General features: G+C 38.4%; 1 protein-coding gene and 1 long non-coding RNA gene across 2 annotated transcripts; one reads left to right on the top strand and one right to left on the bottom strand.

Annotated features, from left to right (window-relative positions):
* Positions 1-310: 310 nt before the first annotated feature.
* On the bottom strand, positions 311-3887 carry CK1 (choline kinase 1). Its single transcript, XM_079005192.1, has 8 exons — positions 3597-3887; positions 2605-3027; positions 2399-2520; positions 2121-2316; positions 1907-2024; positions 1391-1438; positions 822-922; positions 311-719 (listed from the first exon to the last, which is right to left on the bottom strand). The coding sequence occupies exons 2-8, from the start codon at positions 2959-2961 to the stop codon at positions 558-560; spliced, it is 1104 nt and encodes a 367-aa protein (XP_078861318.1). The 5' UTR covers positions 2962-3027; positions 3597-3887; the 3' UTR covers positions 311-557.
* A 16049-nt stretch (positions 3888-19936) lies between these two features.
* On the top strand, positions 19937-22991 carry LOC145059092 (uncharacterized). The gene is made up of 4 exons (XR_013686625.1): positions 19937-20100; positions 20292-20361; positions 21275-21341; positions 21623-22991. It is a non-coding gene; the product is annotated as an uncharacterized LOC145059092 (long non-coding RNA).
* Positions 22992-23753: the final 762 nt, after the last annotated feature.

Here is a 23753-nt window from a genome sequence, read left to right on the forward strand (position 1 = left end):
AACTCTTGTAGGCTCTCTGGTTATTTTTGGCACATGATTGATTTGCAATTTTAATCATTTATCATATTCTTTCTTCCTAAACCATTGAACATGTTTATAATAATGAGCAGTAGTCATTATCATAAAAAATGCTTTGAAAATAACGATTGTTCCAAAAGTAAAGCATTGATCATTACCATACAAAATGAAGATACTCATTTTTATGCCCCACTAACTGGTCCCACACACACATGATATTCATGTAAATCACAGTATACATGATGTTTAGGCTTTTACAAGAATGCAAAAACCACTATCATACAAAAAGAAATATTGCAAAACAACGAGACAAATTCTTCTTGCGTTATAAATCCATACATCAAGTAAAGAAGACAAAGAAGTGATGAAAAACAATTCTTTTTTCCCCTTGCACAATGACTTCACTACAAAATGTATACAATGAGAATTGAGACACATTCTTTTCATATATTCTAGACAGCGTTGACTTTATGCCAGATGTATTCTATATTATTCATCTTCTACATACAACTTTTATAACTACTTTCACCAACAACACTTCATGTAACAAGGCTACCCGCACCATTTTCTTTCTCATTCTTGGAATCCTCATGCGAAATTACCATTTTGCCCTTCAGAAGTTCGGGCTTCCTCAACCAATACTGTCTAAACCTCTGCCTCGCATACTCTTTGTAATCAAAATCAATCTTAGTCACATGAGCCTGCTCAAAAAGAAAATGAAAATTAGAGCAAATCTTCAAACAGAAACGAATAAAAATATACAAAAAATTAAATAGAAAAAAAAAAGTCGAAGTGATGCATACTGATATTATTCCCCATAATCCCCAGAAAATATGATTTGGAAGAGTGTATTTTTCCACATCAGCAATAAGCTCATCTACTTCAGCATCACTCGGTAGATTTCCTGGAAGCACCAATGAACAAGATTAAATATTTGTTATTTTAATTCAAGAATTAGCAATTATTTATGTTACTAAATAGGGAATAATTTTAATTTATTCGTTATTAATATAATAACCAATTTATAGTACTATACTTTCAAAGTAGAGTGTTGTAATAGTAAAAATAAAAATAGAATGCTACAAAAACAGATCAATCAATTAAATATCAATTTCTGTCAATTCCAAGAAGTAGACTTTTGTGTTTACTTGTAGATAAGGATGTTTGACTTCAAAATATCATGCAAAGATTGTTTCAAAGTTTAACGACATGAACAATAAATTCGTATATAAAATAACGACTCCCAAATGCTTCGATCTAAAGCTAATTGACCTTTGACTTATGCAACTTTGACCAAATCAAATATTGTAGATACTAAATTATTTTGATCTTAAAAAGAATCCACGAATAATTCATAAAAACTTCCGCTAACCTGTGGAACTGAGATACGACTGCAAAAATCTTCTTCGCTCCTCAAAATCTGCATTTTTTTGTTTAAAAAGATACATGAGCGCATAATTTAGTAATTAGTAATGAATCAATGATTTTATATATATTATTATAATTCTTATTGTATATGTATATTGTAATAATGCATAAGGAAGATCATTTTCATACAAAACCTATCGACATAGCTACTCAATGGGCCCCACAAGAAGATCCAGCAAATTTTCCACTGGAAACAATTAAAATTTGATAGCGGCTGCCCGACGGTGGTGGAAAATTACGAAAAAACCCTTGGAAGTATTCATCAAATACTAATTTTCACGTAAATATAGGTATACATGAATTAAAGAAAGTGGTTGGTTGTTGGTGAAATTATCCCAAATAGTTAACAAAACAAACAAGACTTTTGGACCCAAATCCATTCATCTTGAAACAAATAGCAACTTTTAGTTTTGACATTTTGCATTTAAAAAAAAAAAAAAAAAAGATTAGAAAACTTTACCAGGGTACATGTTATAATCCAAAACATGAGGTGTATCAGTGTGATAATTTGCAGCCCATTCACAGAAATGATTCGCAAGATCATAAGCTACAGGGTTGTAGCTTGCATACTCATAATCCTGTTGAAAATTAAATTCATTTCAATATCTTATCCAACACAAAAAGACATTTTTACCCATCAATCAAGAACCAAAACAGAACAAAAATGAACTCACAATCAGGGTGATGGATTTTGTCTCTTCATTGATCATAACATTCCCATATTGCAAATCGTTGTGACAAAAAGCAACATGTTGATGACTTTTTGACAATTCCTTTTCTAATGTGTCAATTTCATGTTCAAGTGTATCAAGTTGAAACTCTTTAGCTTCTTCTTGAGAACACATGCTCTTAGCCTTGATCAACCACTTTCTAAAAAGAAAAAGATCCCAAAATAAATTACAAAACGATTGTAACTTTATAATTTATTTTAGCAAGAAAGAAAGAAAAATACCGCATTCTTGGCCATAGAAGAGGAACCTTGGATCCAGAAATATCCAGTTGATGAAATTCCTTCATTTTGACTGCAATAAGATTTGAAATCTCGGGATCACGAAGATCAGAAGCTGATAGCGTCTGAAACCATGAAGAAGAACTTGGGTTTTATCAATGTGAAAAGACGAAAATGCCCTAAAAGATAGCCTAGAGCTTTGTTTATACCTTAGCATGGATGAATTCCTCTACTCGACCTTCTGGAAACAGGCCAAGAAGACGTGGGCCATACCCATGGGTCGAGATCGATTCAAAAGTTCGGATTTCTTCTTCCCGATCAAAGAAAATGTCGGATCCTTCACCGTAGATCCGAACCAAAACTGTCCGATCATCATTTCCGGCGGTGTTTTGTGGCCATGTGATTCGATAAACCACATTAGTCATGGCGCCACTTAGATGTTTGACTTTCAAATTGTCTGTATCGAAAACATCTCCCCAATTTGAAGCGAGTGACAAAAGTAGTTTCATCAGCTCTTCGGATTGTGTGCCCTCGATGAATCCATTGATCTTCACTTTCACGGCCATTTGGATGAATCAGAATGTCGGAATGCAATCGAGAGTAATGTTTCTTCTTTCTTTCGAGATTATTGGCTGAAAAAATGAAGTGAATTAGACTATCGATGTTGTCTTGATCAACAATTACAGTAACATAATCATATCATAAGTCAAGAAACTGTTAAAGATTCCCACATTAATGAAAAATTCTAGTAAACAGAGTTACATATTTCCCCGATTGAATTAGAAGACCAAAGAAACCTAACTTAATTAGAGGGATAAACCTCAAGATTTCACTCCTAAAACTCGTAAATCTTTTAGATGGAGTTGTGTTTCGAAACTAATTGAAGCACAAACACATACAAAATTTGACTTTTGAGATCAAATAGACCAAGATTTTAACTCCAAAAGCAACATAAACTTTCTAATTATTAGCGATAATATCGATCCTGCATTATAACCTATATCAGTATCAAATTCGATTACAAAGAGTGACAGGTTTAATCTCTAGAATCAAAATTTCGAAACGAAGAGAAGTGGTATACATGTAAACAGAGCATTTACGAAAACCTTCAAAGGAAACGCAATTCGCATAAAGATCTTAAAACCCAAAGAAATTGGAAACCCAGATAGAATAATTAAGAAAATGGATCAAAGAAACTAACCCCAGATGAGATTATCCAAAATCGGATTGATTGTCCAACAGCGAATTGAACCTTTTTGTTTGAACGATTACAAAACTTCAAAAAATGAAAACCCCCAAAACAGATTTAACCAATTTCGTGATCAATTATATCGCAGAGCAAGTCGTATATATAGAAAAAAGATAGCAGATTCTATCTACGGCTTTTCGTTTCAACAAAAAATAGTTTGATTATTGAATTATATTTTTTATGATTGCGACCCAATTGACCAAGAATCTGCTTTATTTTCTTCTATATCTATCGCTAATTTTGTGAGAAGTAGGAAGAAAGATTCTTGATGATGATTTAAAAAAATTTATTTTGAATTTTTTTTTGTATAATAAATGCTTGGTGGGGGAATGAAACTTTGGGAAGCGTAAACGCGCAGTGTACCGCGTATAAATGCAGTGGACCAATAGTTATATGACACGTGGCGTTGACTACCTGCCATTTGTTACAAAGATTAAACGGAAAAAACTGACCATATTGTGTAACAAATCTTTCTAGAGTGAATTTTCAAGAATGGTCCCTCTTCTATTCATAAACTACGGATATGTTTCTAGTTATATAATTGTGTAAATTTGATTCTTATAGATGATTGTGAAAAGAAAATGACTAAAAGTGTAATTACCTAAGCATAAGGGTTCTTTTGTATTTCCCTTTTTTCATTAAGTTAATGATCTATATTCTATACTAAAAATAAAAAAATAAAAAAAAAAATAAAAAAAAAAACTATATGATTATATGTTTAATATTATATCCTCAAAATTATAGTAGGTATTATGTATATTCCAAAAATTCATCAAGTGTATAAATTATTCTAGATATAAATCAAGACAGTTATCTACTTATCTTAAAAACTTAAAAACATTGTTTATCAACTTCTTCTTCTTTTTTTTTGTGTGTGTGTACTCTTATCTCAAATTAAATGAATTTACTTTTATACTCGAAAAGTACCAACATTCGGATAGTTTTTACCTTTTTAGTGGTGATCCACTTTTTTGGACTTTTGCCGAATTCTTATGGACTTTTGCCGAATTCTTATAACTTATACATAAAACTATTCGTTTAAAAATTCATACACAAATATAGAATATCTTTACTCAAGCAAACTATTCCAATTATATGTAAAAGGACATAAACTATTCTAATTAGTTTTCAAACTCTAGAAGTGACTTTCTTTTATGCAAATGAAACAAATACATTGTCTTTTTTAAAGCCCATGCATTGACGAATGCATTTTTTTTAGTAAATATCATGCGAGACATTAAAGTACATTTTGATATTACTGTTAGGCATAAAACATTTTTTAGTGTTTACGGACACCACATGCTTAATATTTTCATATATAAAGTGACAAAACATGAGAAAAAATATGCACTTAAAATCAACACTCATTTATATCTTTCATGTTTGATACATTTTGTTTCCTTATGCCAAATGTTGTGGACCTTCTCAGAAGAAATCAAACGGGTCATACATAGTAAAGTTATGACATTTAGATATAAAGCCCCAAAATTCAACCCAAAAATTTCGATTAAAACATTAAGTATTTATTGAAATCACAACTGCAAGATCTTAAAGCATTTATCAGATTATTATTAAAAGTTATCAAGTACACATTCCCCCCATCGATGCGATGCAATCGAGCAATGCCCCTCTTTTAATATAAGAAAACCTGAAACATGCAAATCACAGATCGTAAACACAAAGATTACCGAGTTCCCCACAATATCACACATAACACAGCACAAATAAACAACTATGGTTTATCAGCAACCATGGGGACTATCAGCAGTCCAGTGGGTTAACAGCACGCCCGGTGGGTTATCATATACCTTGGAGACTATCAGCAGTCTCAGTGGGCTAATAGCACGTCAGGTGGGTTATCAGCAACCCTGGAGACTATCAACAATCTCAATGGGCTAACAGCATGTCCGGTGAGTTATCAGCAACCCTGAAGACTATCAGCAGTCTTAGTAGACTAACAACACGTCCGATGGGTTATCATCAACCCTGGAGACCATCAGCACTCTCAGTTACGCATAAACAACAAAACACAATAATAACAACTAGACCCAGTTGGTCATCACATATACAACTATTCTACCACACATGCTCATACAAACATACAAGAGTCACAAAAACAACCAGGCATCTTACATACACAATTTAGTGAGTCAGCATTGGTGCCTTCGACTCATGAGCACCAAGAGAAGAGTCGCCTGAATTGAAGAACTCTAAAACACTACGATACGATCCATTTCCAACACTGCTTGTACCCGCAAATCCACTAACACCATAACCAGATGAAATCTTAATTAATAACCCAAAACCCTCAAGTTTGACCCAAGTTCAAACTTTGTCAACAAGTCAACTTCAGGATAAGTACGCCCATTGTACTCAACTCGTATGCATGGCGTACTCACCATCCAAGGACAGGACCCGTCACGAGTACGCACAGCGTACCCAAAGGTACGCCTAACGTACTTGGCCAAAAGGCACTTTTCCATTAAGTGCTTAATCTCTTAATCCCTTTCATCCAACACTTAGATCTAGTCCTATAACATCATTCTAAGTCATAAAGTTTCCACATTTATGACTTTCCATATCTAGAAACGGTCCAAAAGCCAAAATCTTAACTTATTAATCCATTAAGACATCATGACACTTTCATGGGAGGAATAGAAGGATAAAGATCACATTTTTTATGGATCCTAATAGCTCCATAATGGATAAAGTTTCCAACTTTATCCATTAGAATGATCCTAACCACAAAGATCTAGCCATTAAGCATCAAAGGGACCAAAAGTGCATCTTTTTCAACTTAATCTATTTAGTCCAAGTCTCCAACCTCCATATCTAAATCAAAATAATGTTTAGATGGATAAAGTTTCCAACTTTATCCATAACAAGGTCATAAACTTTCAAGATCTAAACTTTATCTACTAAAATGACCAAAAGCTCATAACATCCAAAACTAGCTAGACCTAACAAACGCATCATCAAGATTCAAACTTTATACCTCTATAAGATAGATAAAGGTGAACAAGGTCCGGATCTACAAGCTCCAATGCAACCAACACTTCTCCAAGAAGTTCGTTCTTCTCCAAGATACAGCATGCATACTCCAAAGCACTCAAAAACACTTTTTTTCTCACAAGGCTCAATCTAGGATTAGGGTTACAAGAGAGGGTGTTGGAGAGGTGGAGGCTGAGAATGGAGTGAGTTTGGGGGAGTTAAGGAGCTTAAGTAGGACTCAAACCACGAAAATAGGGTTTGGGCACTGATCGTGTACGGCCCGCGTACTCCTGGTATGCCCAGCATACTCAGAGTTCCCCAGTACACCCAACGTATTCTCCTCTGTACGCCCAACGTACTCAGCTTAACCCAAAACTGTCCAAACTTCAAACGGTCATAACTTCTTTGTTTCATCTCCGATTTCGACGATCTTTATATCCACAGAAAGTTATTGAGGAGACCTACAACCCCATATAATTACTTTTGACTTAAAACACATCGAGCTAAAATCCTAAATTCATAAAGGAAGTCTGAAACACTACTTTCCCATTTTACCCTTTGACTTCAAAGCACATACCGAACTATTGGATCATATATCTACATCACCCACATCCAAATAGCCTAAACCTCTCTTCCTCAAAGCTCGAAGCCTTATGATACTTGATCTTCGGGTCACGACCCCAAATTTTGAAACTACTTGAAACAGGGTGTTACATTAGATCTACGGATATGTTTTTAAAAGAATTAGTTTTGCTATCAAAAAAGGGTTTGTGACGCAACTTATGCATTTTACATGCTACGTATATGTAAAACTTTTAATATCTTATATCTAACATTTAAAATAAAAAAAAATAACATATGAATGAAATAATACAACCACATTCTTAAGGGTAGAAGGTGTCCATCCCTTCTAATCCACTTGACACATCATTGACACGTCATCGTTTTTCTATCATCTCTTTTCCATCTTTCTCATACAACAACACATATAAACTTATCTTCCAACCCACTCAATTTTCATTTTTTTAATTAAATTGTTATTATTAATTTAATATTTTATCATTAATTTAACCTAAAAAACTAACAATAAAATAAACATACCATTTTTAAATTAAAAATAAATCAGTACACATAAAAAAAGGCACGATAATTAAAATTCCTAAATTCCTAATATAAAAATCTAAAACTCTCGGCCACGCATGTTTTGTTGCAATTTATTGTTTCCTTTCAAGCACCGTGCGCATAACATCTTCAGTCAAATGATCATTCAAATTGAGAAAAAATTGAATATCTTGGGATTTTATCTCCCATTCCAATAATAGAGCTATTCATTCTTCAGTTTCTCATATAAGACCCCATTTTTCATCTCGGTATCGTCTTCTCTCTTCCGCCTTCGGTTTTTTTTTACAGTGTGGATGTCAACAACTTCATTGACGATGTCAATTATTTCATTTGATGTTGAGGATGTTGATATATCTTTCTTTCATTTTCATTGTCTCTTAGGCGGTGAGTCTTTAACATGACACATATCTTATTTTTGGTTGAATTTAGGGGGGGGATTATGCACATGAAGATGTTGTGTAGGCATTGTATGAAGATGGTTTGGTTCATTTTGATGAAGGGGACAAGGAGTCTTCATCAACTTTTTTACGCATAACATTTCACGTGGAGTTTCAAAACATCCCAAGCTTTTAGTGGGAAAAAGCTTTCTAGTTACTAAGCCTTTAATATTCGCTTTGTGCATATTTTAAAACATTGACCTTGAATATCAAGCTAGTCAGACTGTTCAGCTTACGGTTTTAGATGTTGTTGAAATCATTGCATTTCTTTTTAATATCTTTCCGATATGAATTCACTTAGTGCCTTGTCCGATCTGAATCTCCCAATTAAACATTAAAATGTTCTAGAACCTATTGCCAAAATGCCTCTGAACGTTGTTGTTTTGGTGTTTTGTATAATCATGTGTGTATACGATTGTAGATGTTGTTGAAATTGACATACGCCTTTTCCAAAGCCACCTCTTTTTTGAAACCACTTTTTTGACTTTTGGTGTTTTATATAATCATGTTTGTTATCGGCAATGATTTCTTGCTTCTTGATTTTTGTCAAGAGTGGGTTCTTCACTAGATTCTTCGAACTTTAAGTTTAGAGTATCACGAAACTGGGAGACCTTGGGAAAAGAACATTGGAATAGTGTTTTTGGAACCGTTTGAGAAAATTACACGTATTGATTAGAGCCGGTATTTTCTTGTGAAATACATAATTGGTTGTAGGCTTGTTGCACCAGTTACTGGTTAAATTGTTGTTTATATATTTGGTATTGTTGATAGTTTGCATTTTAGGATTCTAAAGTAGAAAATGGAATATCTTGACTGTGTTTACATTTCGACAACTGCGTCTTTGGCTAGAACTGCCTTATTTTGGATTTGCCACGAGAATACATATAGTGGACTTAGAGAGGTAGAATGGCACTGGAGATAAAATAGAATTGGGTGTGATTAGTTTTAAAGGTTGATAGGTATATTTATGTAACATTCCGATGATGAGGTGTTTTCAATTTTAACCCTAAGAATGAAGAATTATTGCATTTTGGCCCTTGTGCATCAGAAAGATTACAAAATGGCCCATAGTGGCATTTTTGTATTTTTTTTTGTGGCGGACTTACATACGCGGGGGCGTACCTAGCATATGTTGGGCGTACGTGTGAGATCCATAAACACTAATTTTTAGATTTTAGATCCTATTTAATCTACTTATGGCCTCCAAACCTCATCTCTCATCAGCCTCCAACACCTCCATATGACCTTAGTAAACCCTAGCCACTTGTTTGAGCATTCTTGACCCTTGTGTGTGTTTTTGGTGGCCTTGAGGGAGAAAGAAGGAAGTAGAACCACCTTGGAAGCTTAAAGGAGCGTTGGATCTAGGATATTCACCTATCTAGCAACCTCCAAAAGGTATAAAGCTTTAAAATTGGCTTGTAATTCCTTTGATCTTGCTAAATTCTTGATTGATGAACATTTTGGTCCAAAGACTTGACCTTTTTTTAGTAAGGCATGCTCCATCTCATTTAATCTCTCCTTTCAGACGTTTTGAGTAGTTTAGAAGCATAAAAATAGGGTCTTGGCTCTTAACTTTTCCCCATGCATGTTCTTGGTGGTTTTAATGGGCTAAGAGGTTGGGGTTTCTAACATTTAGCACTTATTGGCCATGAAAGACCATAAATTTGGAAACTTTATGGTCAAGAACGATATTTGGAACTTGGATCTACACTTGGGACGTAAAAGATGAAGTATTAAGCACTTATTGTATTAAGAAGGAGTTCAATTGCGTACGTTGGGCATACCATTCGGTATGCTACGTGTACGTGGCCAAACCCCCGTTTCTAGGTCCGCCATCGAGTACGCCCCATGTACTCGGTTGGGTTGACTTGGCTTGTTTGTTGACTTTAACCTTTGACCAAGTTTGACTTGAGGGTAGTTTTAGGCAAATTGAGTGGTACTTGAGATCTATCATTATTTGGTGTTTAGGTGACCAGTTGAGTTGTCATTCAGAGTTGTGCTCTGTCAATATCTTTGCAGAATGAGAGGTGATGTAACACCGTGAATTTTCAAACAAATTTTTCATTTTAAAATCTCATAAATCTTATTAACAAATTTCACAAACACCCCAAAGTATCAAATTATCGAAAGACACATATCCTTAAATCATTGAATGAAAATCCATGATCCTCAAAACATAACTCCATATCGTGTGTACAATCAAGTCGGCGCCTTCCGCGATCATGAGAAGTACCTGAAACACATATCATATAACACAGTAAGCACAAAGCTTAGTGAGTTCCCCAAAATACCACACGCATCTCATTAGCCTCTCATGGCTATACTTAAATAAGACCCTCCAGTCAATGTGTATCAGTAGAACCCTCCGGTCCCACAACTCAGGTGGACCCTCCGGTCCTAACTCGGTAAGCTCAGAATAATACACAACGTAAATCACAAATACATAATGCAGGATATCACACTACTCAATATAAACACATAACACCCTCCGGTCACACAAGGATTACCACTCTAGGTAAGTATAGTGAGAAGACTCACCTCGGATGATGTACAACTCCTATAGATGCTGCTGCTGCACACTGAATTTTAACACTAAACCAAAACCCACAATTAACCCAATTAAGATCTAAGACCAATACTCACTCCTTAGGTCTAAAGATAGCCCACTACCCGACCCACAATTAACTCAAGCTCATTGGGCCAACCAAGGCCCAATACTAAATGGGCTCTCCTAAGGCCCAAATCTTAAACTTAAGTCCAAATGGCAAGTCCAACACAAAGGCCCAAGACATATACAATATTTCTCTGATGAAAATCTCCAGCATAATAAGCCCAAAATCCATGCCTAACACTTAAGGCCCAATGTGAGTTTTATCCCAAAAAGCCCACATCAAGGTTACGTGGGGCGTACCTCCCTTGGTACGCTCAGCGTACGCACGAACCCTGATCGGGGACACTTGACCAGTATGCGGGGTGTACTTGATTTACACTCGGCGTATGTCCAGACTTGGTTTTTCCCACTCTCTTGGTCTTAACCCGTTAAGACCATAGCTATACTCTCAGCTCTGGACTCCCTAAAGGCTCATACTCCATAAAGTTCATGACTTTAAGCGTTTTCATGGCTGATAAAGTCCTAAACCCAAATACACTCACTCTTTACTCCCAAAAATGCTCATATCTCATGCATAGGGTGGCTTTAACGTCCAAGACCTCATTTTTATGAATTATCTCCACTAGAAACACTTAAAAGGACATATATTAGGCTTTGGAGTTCAACAACTCATAAATCTTCAAGCTTTGGGACCAAAAACCCTAAAATGGACCATAATATGCTCAAATAAAAAAGGATGAGAAAGCGTTGAGCTTTATACCTTCAAATGATGCTCCAACCATAGAAAAGCTCAGATCTAAGGCCTGGACTCCAACTCCATTCTCTTCAATGTTCCTTCTTCACTCCAAGGGTACCAAAAGAACACTTATAATCTCACAAGTAGACACTCAAGCTAAAGGAACACAAATTAGGGGTTTGAGAGGGTTGAAGTTTGGAAATGGTGGCCAAAAATGAGGCCATCAAGTTCTTTAAATAGGGATACACCTCTCATTTAGGGTTTTCACCCTGTGCCTAGTACGCCTAACGTACTAGGTGGCTCTGCTTCCAAATCACGCATATGAGTACGCTAAGTGTACACACACGTACTCCCCGTGTACTCAGCTGCCACCTTGTCTCAAATAAGGGACTAAACTTGCCAAAACTTCAAACCATCATAGCTTCTTTGTTATAAGTCTGTTTCCAATAAACCTCATATTCACGGAAAGGTGGCGAGAAGCCTTACACTTCTAGTAACACGTCGTAGCCCCAAGGCTTCCTCATGCCCGGGTTGCAGCCCACAAACCCTAAATCACGAAGGATCCATAACATGATGTTATAAGTGAGTTTTCCTCGCTGTACTTACGGGTCAAAGGCATAAATGTCGGCCCACTTGATTTTGTATCCTGGTAAATAGGATGTAGTATGCAGTAGTGACATGTGGATCTGTTTGTTTATCTAATGACTAGTTATATATTTATATGTTGTTGGGTATATATTATATGTTATGTATATGTCGACATGGTATGGTTAGGTTGAGGTAATATTGATATGTGCGATAGAAAACAAACCCGGGAGCAAGCCAGACATAAGTTGTGGGCCTGTAGGGCAAGCCAAACTTATGTTGTGGGCTTGGGAGCAAGCCAGATACGAGCTGTGGGCCTGAAGGGCAAGCCAGACTCATACTATGGGCTCAAGGGTAATCCAGTCTGTTAGTTGTGGACCCAGTATATGTTGTTATATGTTGTGTGTTAGTATTTTGGGGGAACTCACTAAGCTTTGACTTACCGTTTCAATTTATTGTTTCAGGTACTTTGGATGATCGCAGGAAAACGAAGGAGTGACCGTGCGCATCTTCCTGTTTTGTGTTATGGGATCTTGGGAAAAATCTAATTTTGAATAATACTTTTGAAATAATGACTCTTTTTGTAAAGAATGATTGGTTAATGGTTGATTTTAAAATTTTAAAATTTTAATGATTTTGGAGTGTTACAATTTATAAAGGTTAATCAAATCATTAACTAGACTCCTATTATCATATTTTAGAACCATATTGTAGCCGATTTCTCTATTTTATGAATTTTACAAAAAAATCAAGGCTATAATCTTTACCACCACACTTGTTTTAGTGTTTATATAATACTTAACTTTAACTCATAACATATGTTTGCGATAAAGTTAACACCATCCAAAATCTTAACTCAATTTGAAATATTAATCTTATAATCAACAAAATTTGACAGAAAGGTAAGCATTTAAACCATTATTACAAAATCATAACACTAGAATTTTGATAAAGTGTGATAGTAACACCATTAATTAGCCTTATTTCATCAAAAAGTGCCTTTAGATGTAACATCCAAAAATCCAAGTATTTCATTTAACCCTCGAAGTATTTAAATTATGGCATTTGAGGACCCTCTGTATGCTGGGCGTACATGTGTGTACGCTTAGCGTACATAAGTGGATGCATCGGGTGCCTAAGGCTCGTACGCGAAGCGTACGAGGCCGAGGTCTAAAACCCTAATGATCAAACTTGTGCCTTATTTAATCTCATTTATAACCTTGGACCCCCTTCCTTACCAGCCTCCATTGCTTTCAAACGTCTCTAGAACCCTAATCTTTTGTGAGTGATTCTTGAGCTTGAAGTGCCTAAAATATCCCCCCTTTTTGGTGTGCTATCAAGGAGAAGCAAGTGCTAAGCAAGCCTTGATCGTGGGAAGAGTTTTTGGATCCTGAATTAATCTAGAGTATCTTGGGGAGCTTGTGGAGGTAAAAATCTCATACCTTGCTATTTTTTTGCTAGTTTGAGTTAGTTTTTGGTTTGAAGTCCTTTCTTGGTCCATGAACCCTCTCTTGTGAGTTTAAGCAGCTGTAGAGGTTAGAAATGTTAGATCTAAGCTCATTGGGCATGCTAGATACATAAAAATGTTAGCTTGATGATTGTTAAGACTCCATGCATGAATTTGAGGTCTTAAAAAGGGTATTAATGGGTTAAGTGAGGTGTTGGGTTCCCATGTGTCATGCAAGGGCATAAAGTTGCCAACTTTATACCCTAGGACATCTTAATCAACTCAGATCTAGCTTTGGACGTTGAGTTTCCACGTATTAAGCACTTAATGGATGTTGGTGCATAAGTTGCTTGTGTGTTGGGCGTACTATCATGTACGTTGTGTGTACCACCACAAAACCTTGTACGCCAAGCGTATTGAGGTTGTACGTTGGGCGTATGCCTCCAGTGGGTGTTGGGATTTCGATGGGATTTTGAGCAATTTGGGACCTATTCAGCCTTGGTCCTGGACCCATTCAGAGTTATTAGGGATTTTGTTCTAGTATGGACCATAGGTGGTATGGTTGGGCCTATTTGGCCTTATGGCCCATTATTGTGTGGGCCTTGGATGTTAGGCTCATTTTGGAAGGAAGGCTTTTGGGCCATATTGGAGGAAAGTGGACTTAGGATTCTGGGCCTTTGGCTAAGTTGTGTCATAATCCTAATTAGGATAATTTGCATATTTATTTAGTGTGAGATTTTTGGATCGGTAGCCGAGCAACTATTATTTCAACAGACTGAGGTGAGTCTTCTCACTATAACTTCAGGTCTAAGGCACTAAGGTCGGGCCAATATTCATTTATGTTGCATGTTAGTTGTTGTATGAAATGTAGTGATTGGGTTGAAATATACCCCAAGGCAGGGGCCCAGTATGCCTTGATGGGTTGAAATATACCCTTGGGTGGGGCCCATTGTGATATGTTTGGATGGAAATATACCCCATGGCGGGGGCCCATACTTGTTTTGGGTTTGGATTGAACCCCAGGACTCGGCCCACTTGTATGTATTGCATGTGTTATTTTGGGAAAACTCACTAAGCATTTTCTTACATTTGTATTGTGATTTCAGGTGCATCTGGTTTTAAGGGGAAGGGCCTAGCTTGATGGTGCAACATGTACTCTCCACTATTTTCCGCATTCATTGATATGGATACTCTGCTGATTTTATATGATGGTTTTTATGTAATAGATTTCTAGTATCAAACTTATGGTCGTAAACCTTATTTAGAAATGAAAAAAAATATCTGGATTTTTAGGTTATTACAAGTTGGTATTAAAGCATTGGTTTGAGGGATTCTGGCACACTCTCGGGTGTGTCAGAACTCAAATTGAGGAAATGACAGACCTTTTTCAAAGGAAACAAAAGTCAAGTATTTCTGAAAACGGATTTCATAAGCAAAAATGGAGAGTGCAGTGCGCGAAATCGCTCGTGTTCAAGTAAGTGTTTCCCAAAATTTAACTATGTTATGAATGTATTTCTTGGAATCATTTTTGAATATGTTAATTGCTAAGTGTATGCTTTCAAAGTTGTATATGCTTAGGATTTCATAGACCTAGAATGATCAATGTTGCCTTATTTATTGTTCCTTGTTTGGTTGTGGTATTAGGGTAGAGGCTTTATTTGACAGTCTTTGTGATTCTATTTATGTATAAGTTGCATGCATAAGGCAACCTGTGGTGTTGATTGAGGTTTATGGTTTTGTGAGGATTGTGAAATCCTATAAGACCCTAGGTTATGCATATGTTCAGTATATGGTAGGCCATATTTCACTTATAGTAGGGTGATTTAGAGGTATCAGGTATGGCCTTGAGGAAGGTACAAGTACGTGCGGAAGGTAGTATTGGGCCCGTAGTACTGAAATCATAGGACCTGTACCCGAGACAAGGACATACCTGGAACTCTAAGGAGTCTGGTAGGGAGGTATCCATTCGAACTTCCTTATCAATCGTTTTCTATGTTGTATTTTTCAGTTGAGGATGGTAATGGTTACGATAGGAGGTTCAGGTTCGGGATCAGGTTCATGATCGGATTCAGGCTCTGGTGCGGAGCCTATTGATGAGAGGTTATGTGAGCTTATTGCAGCTGAGGTTACTCGCGACATCCTTGACGCTACCCCGGTGATTTTCGGTACCATCCAGGAGAGGATCATGGAGATTATGGAGGAGCGACTCAAGCCTCTCTGAGCCGAGATCGTTGCGGGTCAAGTTGGGACTCAAATTCATTCATTCCGGGAGTTCAAGGCATGTAGTGCACCCGAGTTCTTGGGAGTTAAGGACCCCATTTCTAGTCTTCGTTGGATCGCTGGCATGGAGAATTCTCAGCGCACGAGTTTTTTCCCGGATGCGGCAAAAGTGGGATTCGTGTTCTGTATGTTGAACGATCGAGCTCGAGATTAGTGGGAGGAGGTTATCCGCGGGGTGGGATCAGCGGACGTGACTTAGATGAATTGGGAGGAGTTTGTACAGAGATTTGATCAGGAGTTTGCACCAGCCATTGAGGTGTATCAGTCGGTGAGGGAGTTCCAACACCTTCACTAGACTACGGAGTCGGTGGTGGAGATTACTGCCAAGTTTACAGAGAGGGAACTGTTGGTTCCGCAGTACGCTGCGGATGAGGAAATGAGGAAGACGAGATATCATGTTATGCCGAGGGATATCCGGGAGTTTGTGGGTTTCTCAGGGTGTAAAACCTTGAATGAGATGATTGAGAAGGCCTGTGAGCGGGAAATTGAGTTAGAGATCCGCACTAAGCGGAATCCGGAGCAGGTTTTGACGGCAGTGGGTCAGGCCAAGAAGCATTAGACCACCGATTTTCACAGCAGAGGCCAGTAGGGCTGAGGCCGTTGCGCCAAGTGCAGCAAGCCGCACAGTGGACCTTGTCGATTACCGAGATCAGGATGTTTTGGTTGTGGTCAGGCGGCCATATGAGCAAGGATTGGCCCAGGAAGGCCTTGATTTGTTTTCACTGCAACCATACCAGTCATAAAACGGTCGATTGTCTGAGGTTGTCTGGTGGAGCAGTAGTGGTGACTGCGCCCGCTACATTGAGGATTACAGATGGCCGCCAGGGCAAGACGAAGACTCCTGTGGTGAAGAGCCGAGCAGATGAAGCCCGAGCAGCGCCGAACGTCGTGACTGGTATGTGATTTATCCTTATCTTTATTGTTTTGTTATTTTTTTATGCTTATGTTGTCATGATCTCATATAGGGACCTTTTTGGTCAATGGATTGTCAGATTTTGTTCTTTTTTATTCGGGGGCTACCCGATCATTTGTATCTCTTGCGCTCAACAGTAAGTTTCGAGATGCTCCTGGGACTTTAGATTCCCCTCTTGAGGTGGAGATTATGGATAATTGTACTGTGAACGCTGCAAGGGTATTTCGAAGGAGTATTCTGAACATGTTCGACGAGATTTTTCACCTCGACTTGGTACCAATTCCCTTGAAGGGATTGAAGGTGATCATTGGGATGGATTGGTTGGGGCCCAATGGGGCCATGACTGATTGTGAGCGTCATTTGGTGAGGTTTCGAACCCCAAACGGGGGAGAACTAGTCATTCCTGGTAAGAGAGATTCGTGTGGGCCAGCCCTCTGTTCAGCACCGAGGGCTAGGAGACTTCTTCAGCAAGGTTGTTCTGACGATTTTGTATTATGTTTCTGATTTGAGGGCAGAGACCACGACAGAGCTGAGTAGAGTACCGATTGTGCGGGATTTTCCTGATGTTTTTCCAGAGGAGTTGCCTGGAGTGCCTCCCAAGAGATATGTTGAGTTCTGGATTGATTTAATGCATGGTGCGACTCTGATAGCCAAGGCGTTGCAGCGCCTAGCTCCGCATGAGATACAAGAGTTGTCTACGTAGCTGCAGGAGCTGCTATACATTGGTTTTATTTGTCCGAACAATTCCTTGTGGGGGGCACTGATCCTGTTTGTGAAGAAGGATGGGTCACACAGGATGTGTATTGATTATTAGGAATTAAACAAGCTAACGGTGAAGAACCGTTACCGGCTTCCGATGATCAACAATTTATTTGATCGGCCGCAGGGTGCCTTTTGGTTTTCCAAGATCGATCTTCAGTTAGGGTATCATCAGATGAGGATATTCAAAATATGGCCTTCAGAACTTGTTATGGTAATTATGAGTTCGTGTTGATGCCATTCGGGCTCACAAATGCTCCAATAGTCTTCATGGATCTCATGAACCGGGTGTGCACAACGATGTTGGATCGGTTTGTGATTGCTTTTATTGATGACATCCTAGTCTACTCCAAGACTAAGGGGCAGCATGAACAACATTTGCATGGGGTATTAGAGACCTTGAGGAGGGAGAGGCTTTTTGCTAAATTCTCCAAGTGCGAGTTTTGGTTGTGTGAGGTGTAGTTTTTGGGGCACATCATCAACCAGGGAGGTATCTTGTTGGACCCGACCAAAATTGAGGCTATGATGCGTTGGGAGATACCAAAAAACGCATCAAAGATTCGGAGTTTCTTGGGTCTTGCGGGGTATTATCGGAGGTTTATTCAGGATTTCTCAAAAATTGCAGTGCCTTTAACTTGTCTGACCAAGAAGAATGTGACCTTTCAGAGGGGTCAGATCAGCAGCTGGCCTTTGAGACTTTGAGGCAAAAATTGTGTGAGGCCCCAGTTCTTGCGTTGCCCGAGGGGTTGGATGATTTTTTGGTATATTGCGATGTTTCTATTTTGGGTTTGGGTGTTATCCTCATGCATAGGGGACATGTGATTGCATACGCCTCAAGGCAGCTGAAGCCTCATGAGGCGAATTACCCCACTCGTGATTTGGAATTGGGGGCGGTAGTGTTTATCCTCAAGATCTGGAGGCATTACTTGTATGGGGTCCGATGCACTATTTACATTGATCATAAGAGCTTGAAGTATTTGATGGATCAGTCGAACTTGAATATGCGTCAGAGGAGATGGTTGGGCGTGGTAAAAGATTATGACTGTGAGATTTTGTATCACCGTGGGAAAGCCAATGTGGTGGCCGATGCTTTGAGTGGTAAGGCGGCAAGTGCTCCGATCCGAGATATTTGCTTGATAATGACGATTACCTTAACTTTGATGGATATGATTAAGGAGACACGAGTTGAAGGATTGAAAAGTGATAATTGGAAGACTGAGCGGATTAGGGGGAAAATTCCTTTGTTTGCCAAAGACAGTCGGGGATTATTGACTTAGTGTGGTAGGGTGTGGGCTCCAATATTTGGTGGGGTGAGGCAGAAGATTTTGGAGGAGGAGTATAAGTCCAAGTTCTCTATCCATCCGGGGGCCACGAAGATGTACTGAGACCTGAGATTAGGTTACTGGTGGCTCTGTATGCAGATGGAGGTTGTGTGTTTTGTTAAGCGGTGTTTGACTTGTAGGAGGGTCAAAGCCGAGCATCAGAGGCCTCGTGGCAAGGTCGATCCATTACCCATCCCCATGTGGAAATTAGAGGAGATCACCATGGGTTTTGTAACGCCCGTAGATCCGGGCTAGTCAATTTAGAGGCAATAAGGGTCGAAAACGACTTTTCGACAAAAGATTATTTAGAATAAATAATCTTAACTAAGTTGTAGTATATGTCACGAGGTTTCCGTACATATAAAGAACGCCGAAATCTGAGTTATAACGAAGAAGTTATGGCCCGTCGAAGTTTTACGGCAAAACCGACACGACACCGGGAAGCGTAAATAGTGAATTTACGATAGAGCGAGATTTAGCCTTAGAAATCTAAACAAAAGTTGTAGAATATGTTAAACTAAGAGCTTCGGTAAAAAGAACGCCCAAATCTGACTTCGTATGAGGAAGTTATGATTTTTCTAAGATTCGGCTTAGCAGTGCACGGCCTGAAACTCGAATTTTAGTTCGAGCGGTTTTTGGCTTACGCGACCTAAATGAGAGTTGAAGATCTCATTAATAGGAACTCAACGGTAAAAAGATGGACGAAAACGGAGTTCGTATGAAGGAGTTACGAATTGTTCGCGGTCATTTAACAGTCTAAACGCCTCCTACAGTTAAATTTGAGATCGGTCGAGAATTAGCCGACGGAGTCTAAATGAAAGTTGTAGATCTTGATTTTACCTACGCGTGGATATAAAGAACGTCGAAAACGGAGCTCGTATGCGAAAGTTATGATTTTTCTAAGTTCGGAGGCTGATACGCGATAGGGGGTGACGTGGCACCACCAGAATTGGACACGTGGCACCACCAAAAGGCCACCACATGGACCAACTCGGCGAGTCATGACTCAGACTCGACGAGTCCATCAGATTTTGCACTATAAATAGAGGTGTCGGGTCTAGCCTTCTCTTCACACCTCCCAAACTCACTTTCTCTCTCTAGTTTCTCTCTCTAAGCCTCCTTAAGCCCCCTAAAGCCTAGGTAAACCCCCTAGCACCCGAAGGAAGCCCCGAGGCTCCCGGAGTTCTGAGAAAAGAGCCTTTCGGCTCGGGAACGCTGCTCCAATTAAGTTCCGGTTTTCGATAAAATTCGCTGTAAGTGTGCTACGCTTACGCAATTTTTAATATAGCTTTCAAATAATTATAGGAATGTTATTAGGTCCTTAAAATAATTATTTGAGCTATTATTATGAGTTATATCGAGTATTATTAACGCTTAATAATACTCGGACTAATTAATTTGTCGCGGTTATCGTTAAACTAAACCCTAGTGGTATCGATACTAGGTTTTATCGAAGGAATATCGTTTTGAGAGTATCGAAGCGCTGTCCGAGTGCTGAGTCACCACCTACTCAGGTGAGTGCATGGTCCCTTTCATCTTACACATAGATATGAAGTATTTTAATATAAATTACGTGCTATGTGTGCATATTGTTTGAATACTTGTTGTCTATGCTGGATGAATGATTTATACATGTTTTAAATGATTTAAACTGTATATTTATTTTATATCTACAAATATGTTGGGATAAAACATGGGTAGATGAAGTAGCTTGTGAGTGATGAAATAAAATTATGAGAGATAGGTGATGATAGGAAGGTGATGATAATTAGGTGAGGATAGATAGGTGATTATGAATCGGTGATGTAGGATACTACGACCTCGTCCGACAATGTGGAGATGTAGTCATCTACCAGACTATAGATGGCGACCACGGACTATTATAGACAACCCCGTGGAAACACCAGCAGGCTAGTAACCTATAGGTGATGAATTACGAGTTCAGGCGATGTTGCAACTACGTATTCATGCGATGATAGTCTAACCCTTATTATGATGTACGAGTCCAGGCGATGTTGCGGCTACGTATTCATGCGATGATAGACCAACCCTTATCATGATTTACAAGTCCAGGTGATGTTGTGACTACGTAATCATGCGATGATACCCTAACACTTGCTAGACACATATTGAGGGAGTAATCCCCGGATTAGTATTGTCTATGCAATGTAGGCGATGATCCTTAGATAAAGTTCGTAGGAACAATCATATAAGGAAATACGATGTAAGGAGATGAGAAGTAAATATGATATAGGAGATGACCCTTGAGATAATATCTTTAGGGAAGACTAAAAGAAGATAATGGGGATGGGTAATTGGGTTGATTGTTTGATTGTTTGAACATAATAATTATATTATTGTGGGTTGAAAACCCTATGTACTCACCAGGTTTCCCAACCTGACCCACTCAGTTTATGTATATCACAGGTGACGAAGTGAAGTGACATTACACTGAGAGATTTAAAAGAGATGTAGATCACTAGTGTAAATCATTGTAAGTTCTGTTTATGCTTATGTTTCGGTATTAACGATGACATCCCAAACATTTTAAAATGAAATAAATACGTTTCTTCGAAAATGTTTTAATAACGTATTTACCCTGTTTTTCTGGGAACAAATTCCGCAACATTTTTATAAAATGAAGTACTCTGATTTTTATAAAGCATAAACAAAATCGGTCTTTTCTGGCCGTGAAAATGGGGATGTCACAGGTTTTATCACGAAATTACCCAGGACAACGCAAGGTGTCGACTTTATTTGGGTTATTGTGAACAGGTTGACCAAGAGTGTACATTTTATTTCGATTGCTGAGAGTATATCGGCTAAGAAATTAGCAGATCCTTATGTTCGAGGGGTGGTAGTCAGGCATGGAGTTCTGGTATCTGTGGTCTCTGACAGCGATGTTCGGTTCACCTCCAGATTCTGGAGGAAATTTCATGAGGAGTTAGGCACTCAACTAAATTTCAGTACAACTTACCACAACCAGACTGATGGGCAGAGCGAGCGGATGATCCAGATGCTCGAGGATATGCTCCACGCATGCGTTATAGACTTCAAAGGGAGTTGGGATACTTACCTACCACTAGTAGAGTTTCCTTACAACAACAATTATCATGCTAGTATTGACAGACCCCCATTCTAGATGTTGTATGGAAGGAGATGTAGGACTTCGGTTTATTGGGGGGGTGGTCATTGAGTCATGGGAAACACCAAAGTGGTGCTTAAGACTAATGAGTTGATACAACATGTGTGTGACAAGTTGCGAGTCGCGCAGAGTCGTCAGAAAAGCTACACTGACCGACGTCGATCGGATCTCGAGTTTCAAGTGAGGGATTTCGCATTGTTGAAGGTGTCGCCCTGGAAGGGTGTCATCCGCTTCCGGAAGTGGGGCAAGTTGGGAGCCCGATTCATTGGTTCATTCAAGATCTCTACCTGAGTTGGCAAGATTGCTTATCGGTTGGATCTACCTGATGAGTTGAGTCAGATCCATAACACCTTCCATGTGTCTCAGCTGCAGAAGTGTGTATCAGATGAGGCTGCATTTATTTCATTGGATGATATTTAGGTGGATGAGAGCCTAAACTATGTTGAGAAGCCCATTGCAGTTATGGATAGAAAAACTAAATCTCTTCGTAATAAAGAGGTGAGGCTAGTGAAGGTGCAATGGCAGCATCGGAGGGTTCCGAATGGAACTAGGAGCCAGAGGACGAGATGAGAGAGTATTACCCGGATCTGTTTGTGTCAGCAAACTTCGAGGACGAAGTCTAATTAAAGTGGGGAAGAGTTGTAACATTCAAAAATCCAAGTATTTCATTTAACCCTTGAAGTATTTAAATTATGGCATTTGAGGACCCTTCGTACGATGGGCATACATGTGTGTACGCTTAGCGTACACAAGTGGATGCATCGAGTGGCTAAGGCTCGTACACGGGGCGTACAATGCCGAGGTCTTAAACCCTAATGATCGGACTTGTGCCCTATTTAAGCTCATTTATAACCTTGGAACTATGGGTGAGCAGCGGAACAGGGTACCCGCTTTCGGAACCGGAATCGCCTTGAAACTGGTGGTTTTGGAACCAGAACCGTCTTAAGTGGTTCTGGTTCCGATTCTCTTTTTCTCGGAACCGCTACCCGCTGGGTAATCGTCGTAACCGAAATATATATATATATATATATATATATATATATATATATATATATATATATATATATAATAAAAGTAAATTTATTTACTTTAGGACTTAAAAAAGCATTGTATTTGTTCTGGTAAAGTATAATTGATTTTCTTTAAGAGCTAATGTGAAATGAAGCAACTTCATCCAAGTTAAGTGGGGATTAGATTACAGAATGATAGATAAATAGAGCCCTTAAATAGGGCTCAAACCCCAAGATTAGAGTCTCGTCTCCAAGATACCCTTCTATGTAGTGCATAGAAGGCTATCTACGTCCTGGGTAGATGCACACCCAACATTAATACTTAAGAACCTAAGAGAAAGAATTTACTCGCAAGGATCGGGTGTTACATGAGACCTTAATGGATTTACTTATTTGGTGTGTTGTGGGGAAAGACTTTCTTATGACTTATATTAAATTATTTACAAGATGGTACTTGAGCATGTATCAAATATACGCTTGCAAAGTTCTTAGGCTTTAGTTACTTTATAAAAGAAGGTATTCCGAATAACTTGACATATAATCTAATTTACTTGCAAATTAAGATTTAGGGAAAAAGTATCCCAATATCGATCACTAGATAGAATATTGGTTTAAAAGAATTTCAAGATTATAATCTATGAAAAGTTTGTAAAAGACAATATAAAGTAAGAACTTATTTTCGTTTTTTATTACTCGAGTACTGTATAGTATATATGTATAGTATATAAGTATAAATAAATGTTTATTAACC

This window comes from Lactuca serriola, chromosome 6, assembly GCF_051521515.1.
Source record: "Lactuca serriola cultivar US96UC23 chromosome 6, Lser_US96UC23_V15, whole genome shotgun sequence".
Classification (NCBI taxonomy): Eukaryota; Viridiplantae; Streptophyta; class Magnoliopsida; order Asterales; family Asteraceae; genus Lactuca; species Lactuca serriola.

Excerpts from the sequence above, each read along its gene's own strand:
- CK1 (XM_079005192.1), bottom strand. The coding sequence starts at position 2,961 with ATGGCCGTGAAAGTGAAGATCAATGGATTCATCGAGGGCACACAATCC. Across the intron at positions 2,025-2,120 it reads CAAAATCCATCACCCTGATT|GATTATGAGTATGCAAGCTA; the intron begins GTGAGTTCATTT and ends AATTTTCAACAG. Across the intron at positions 1,439-1,906 it reads GGATTATAACATGTACCCTG|ATTTTGAGGAGCGAAGAAGA; the intron begins GTAAAGTTTTCT and ends AAAAAAATGCAG.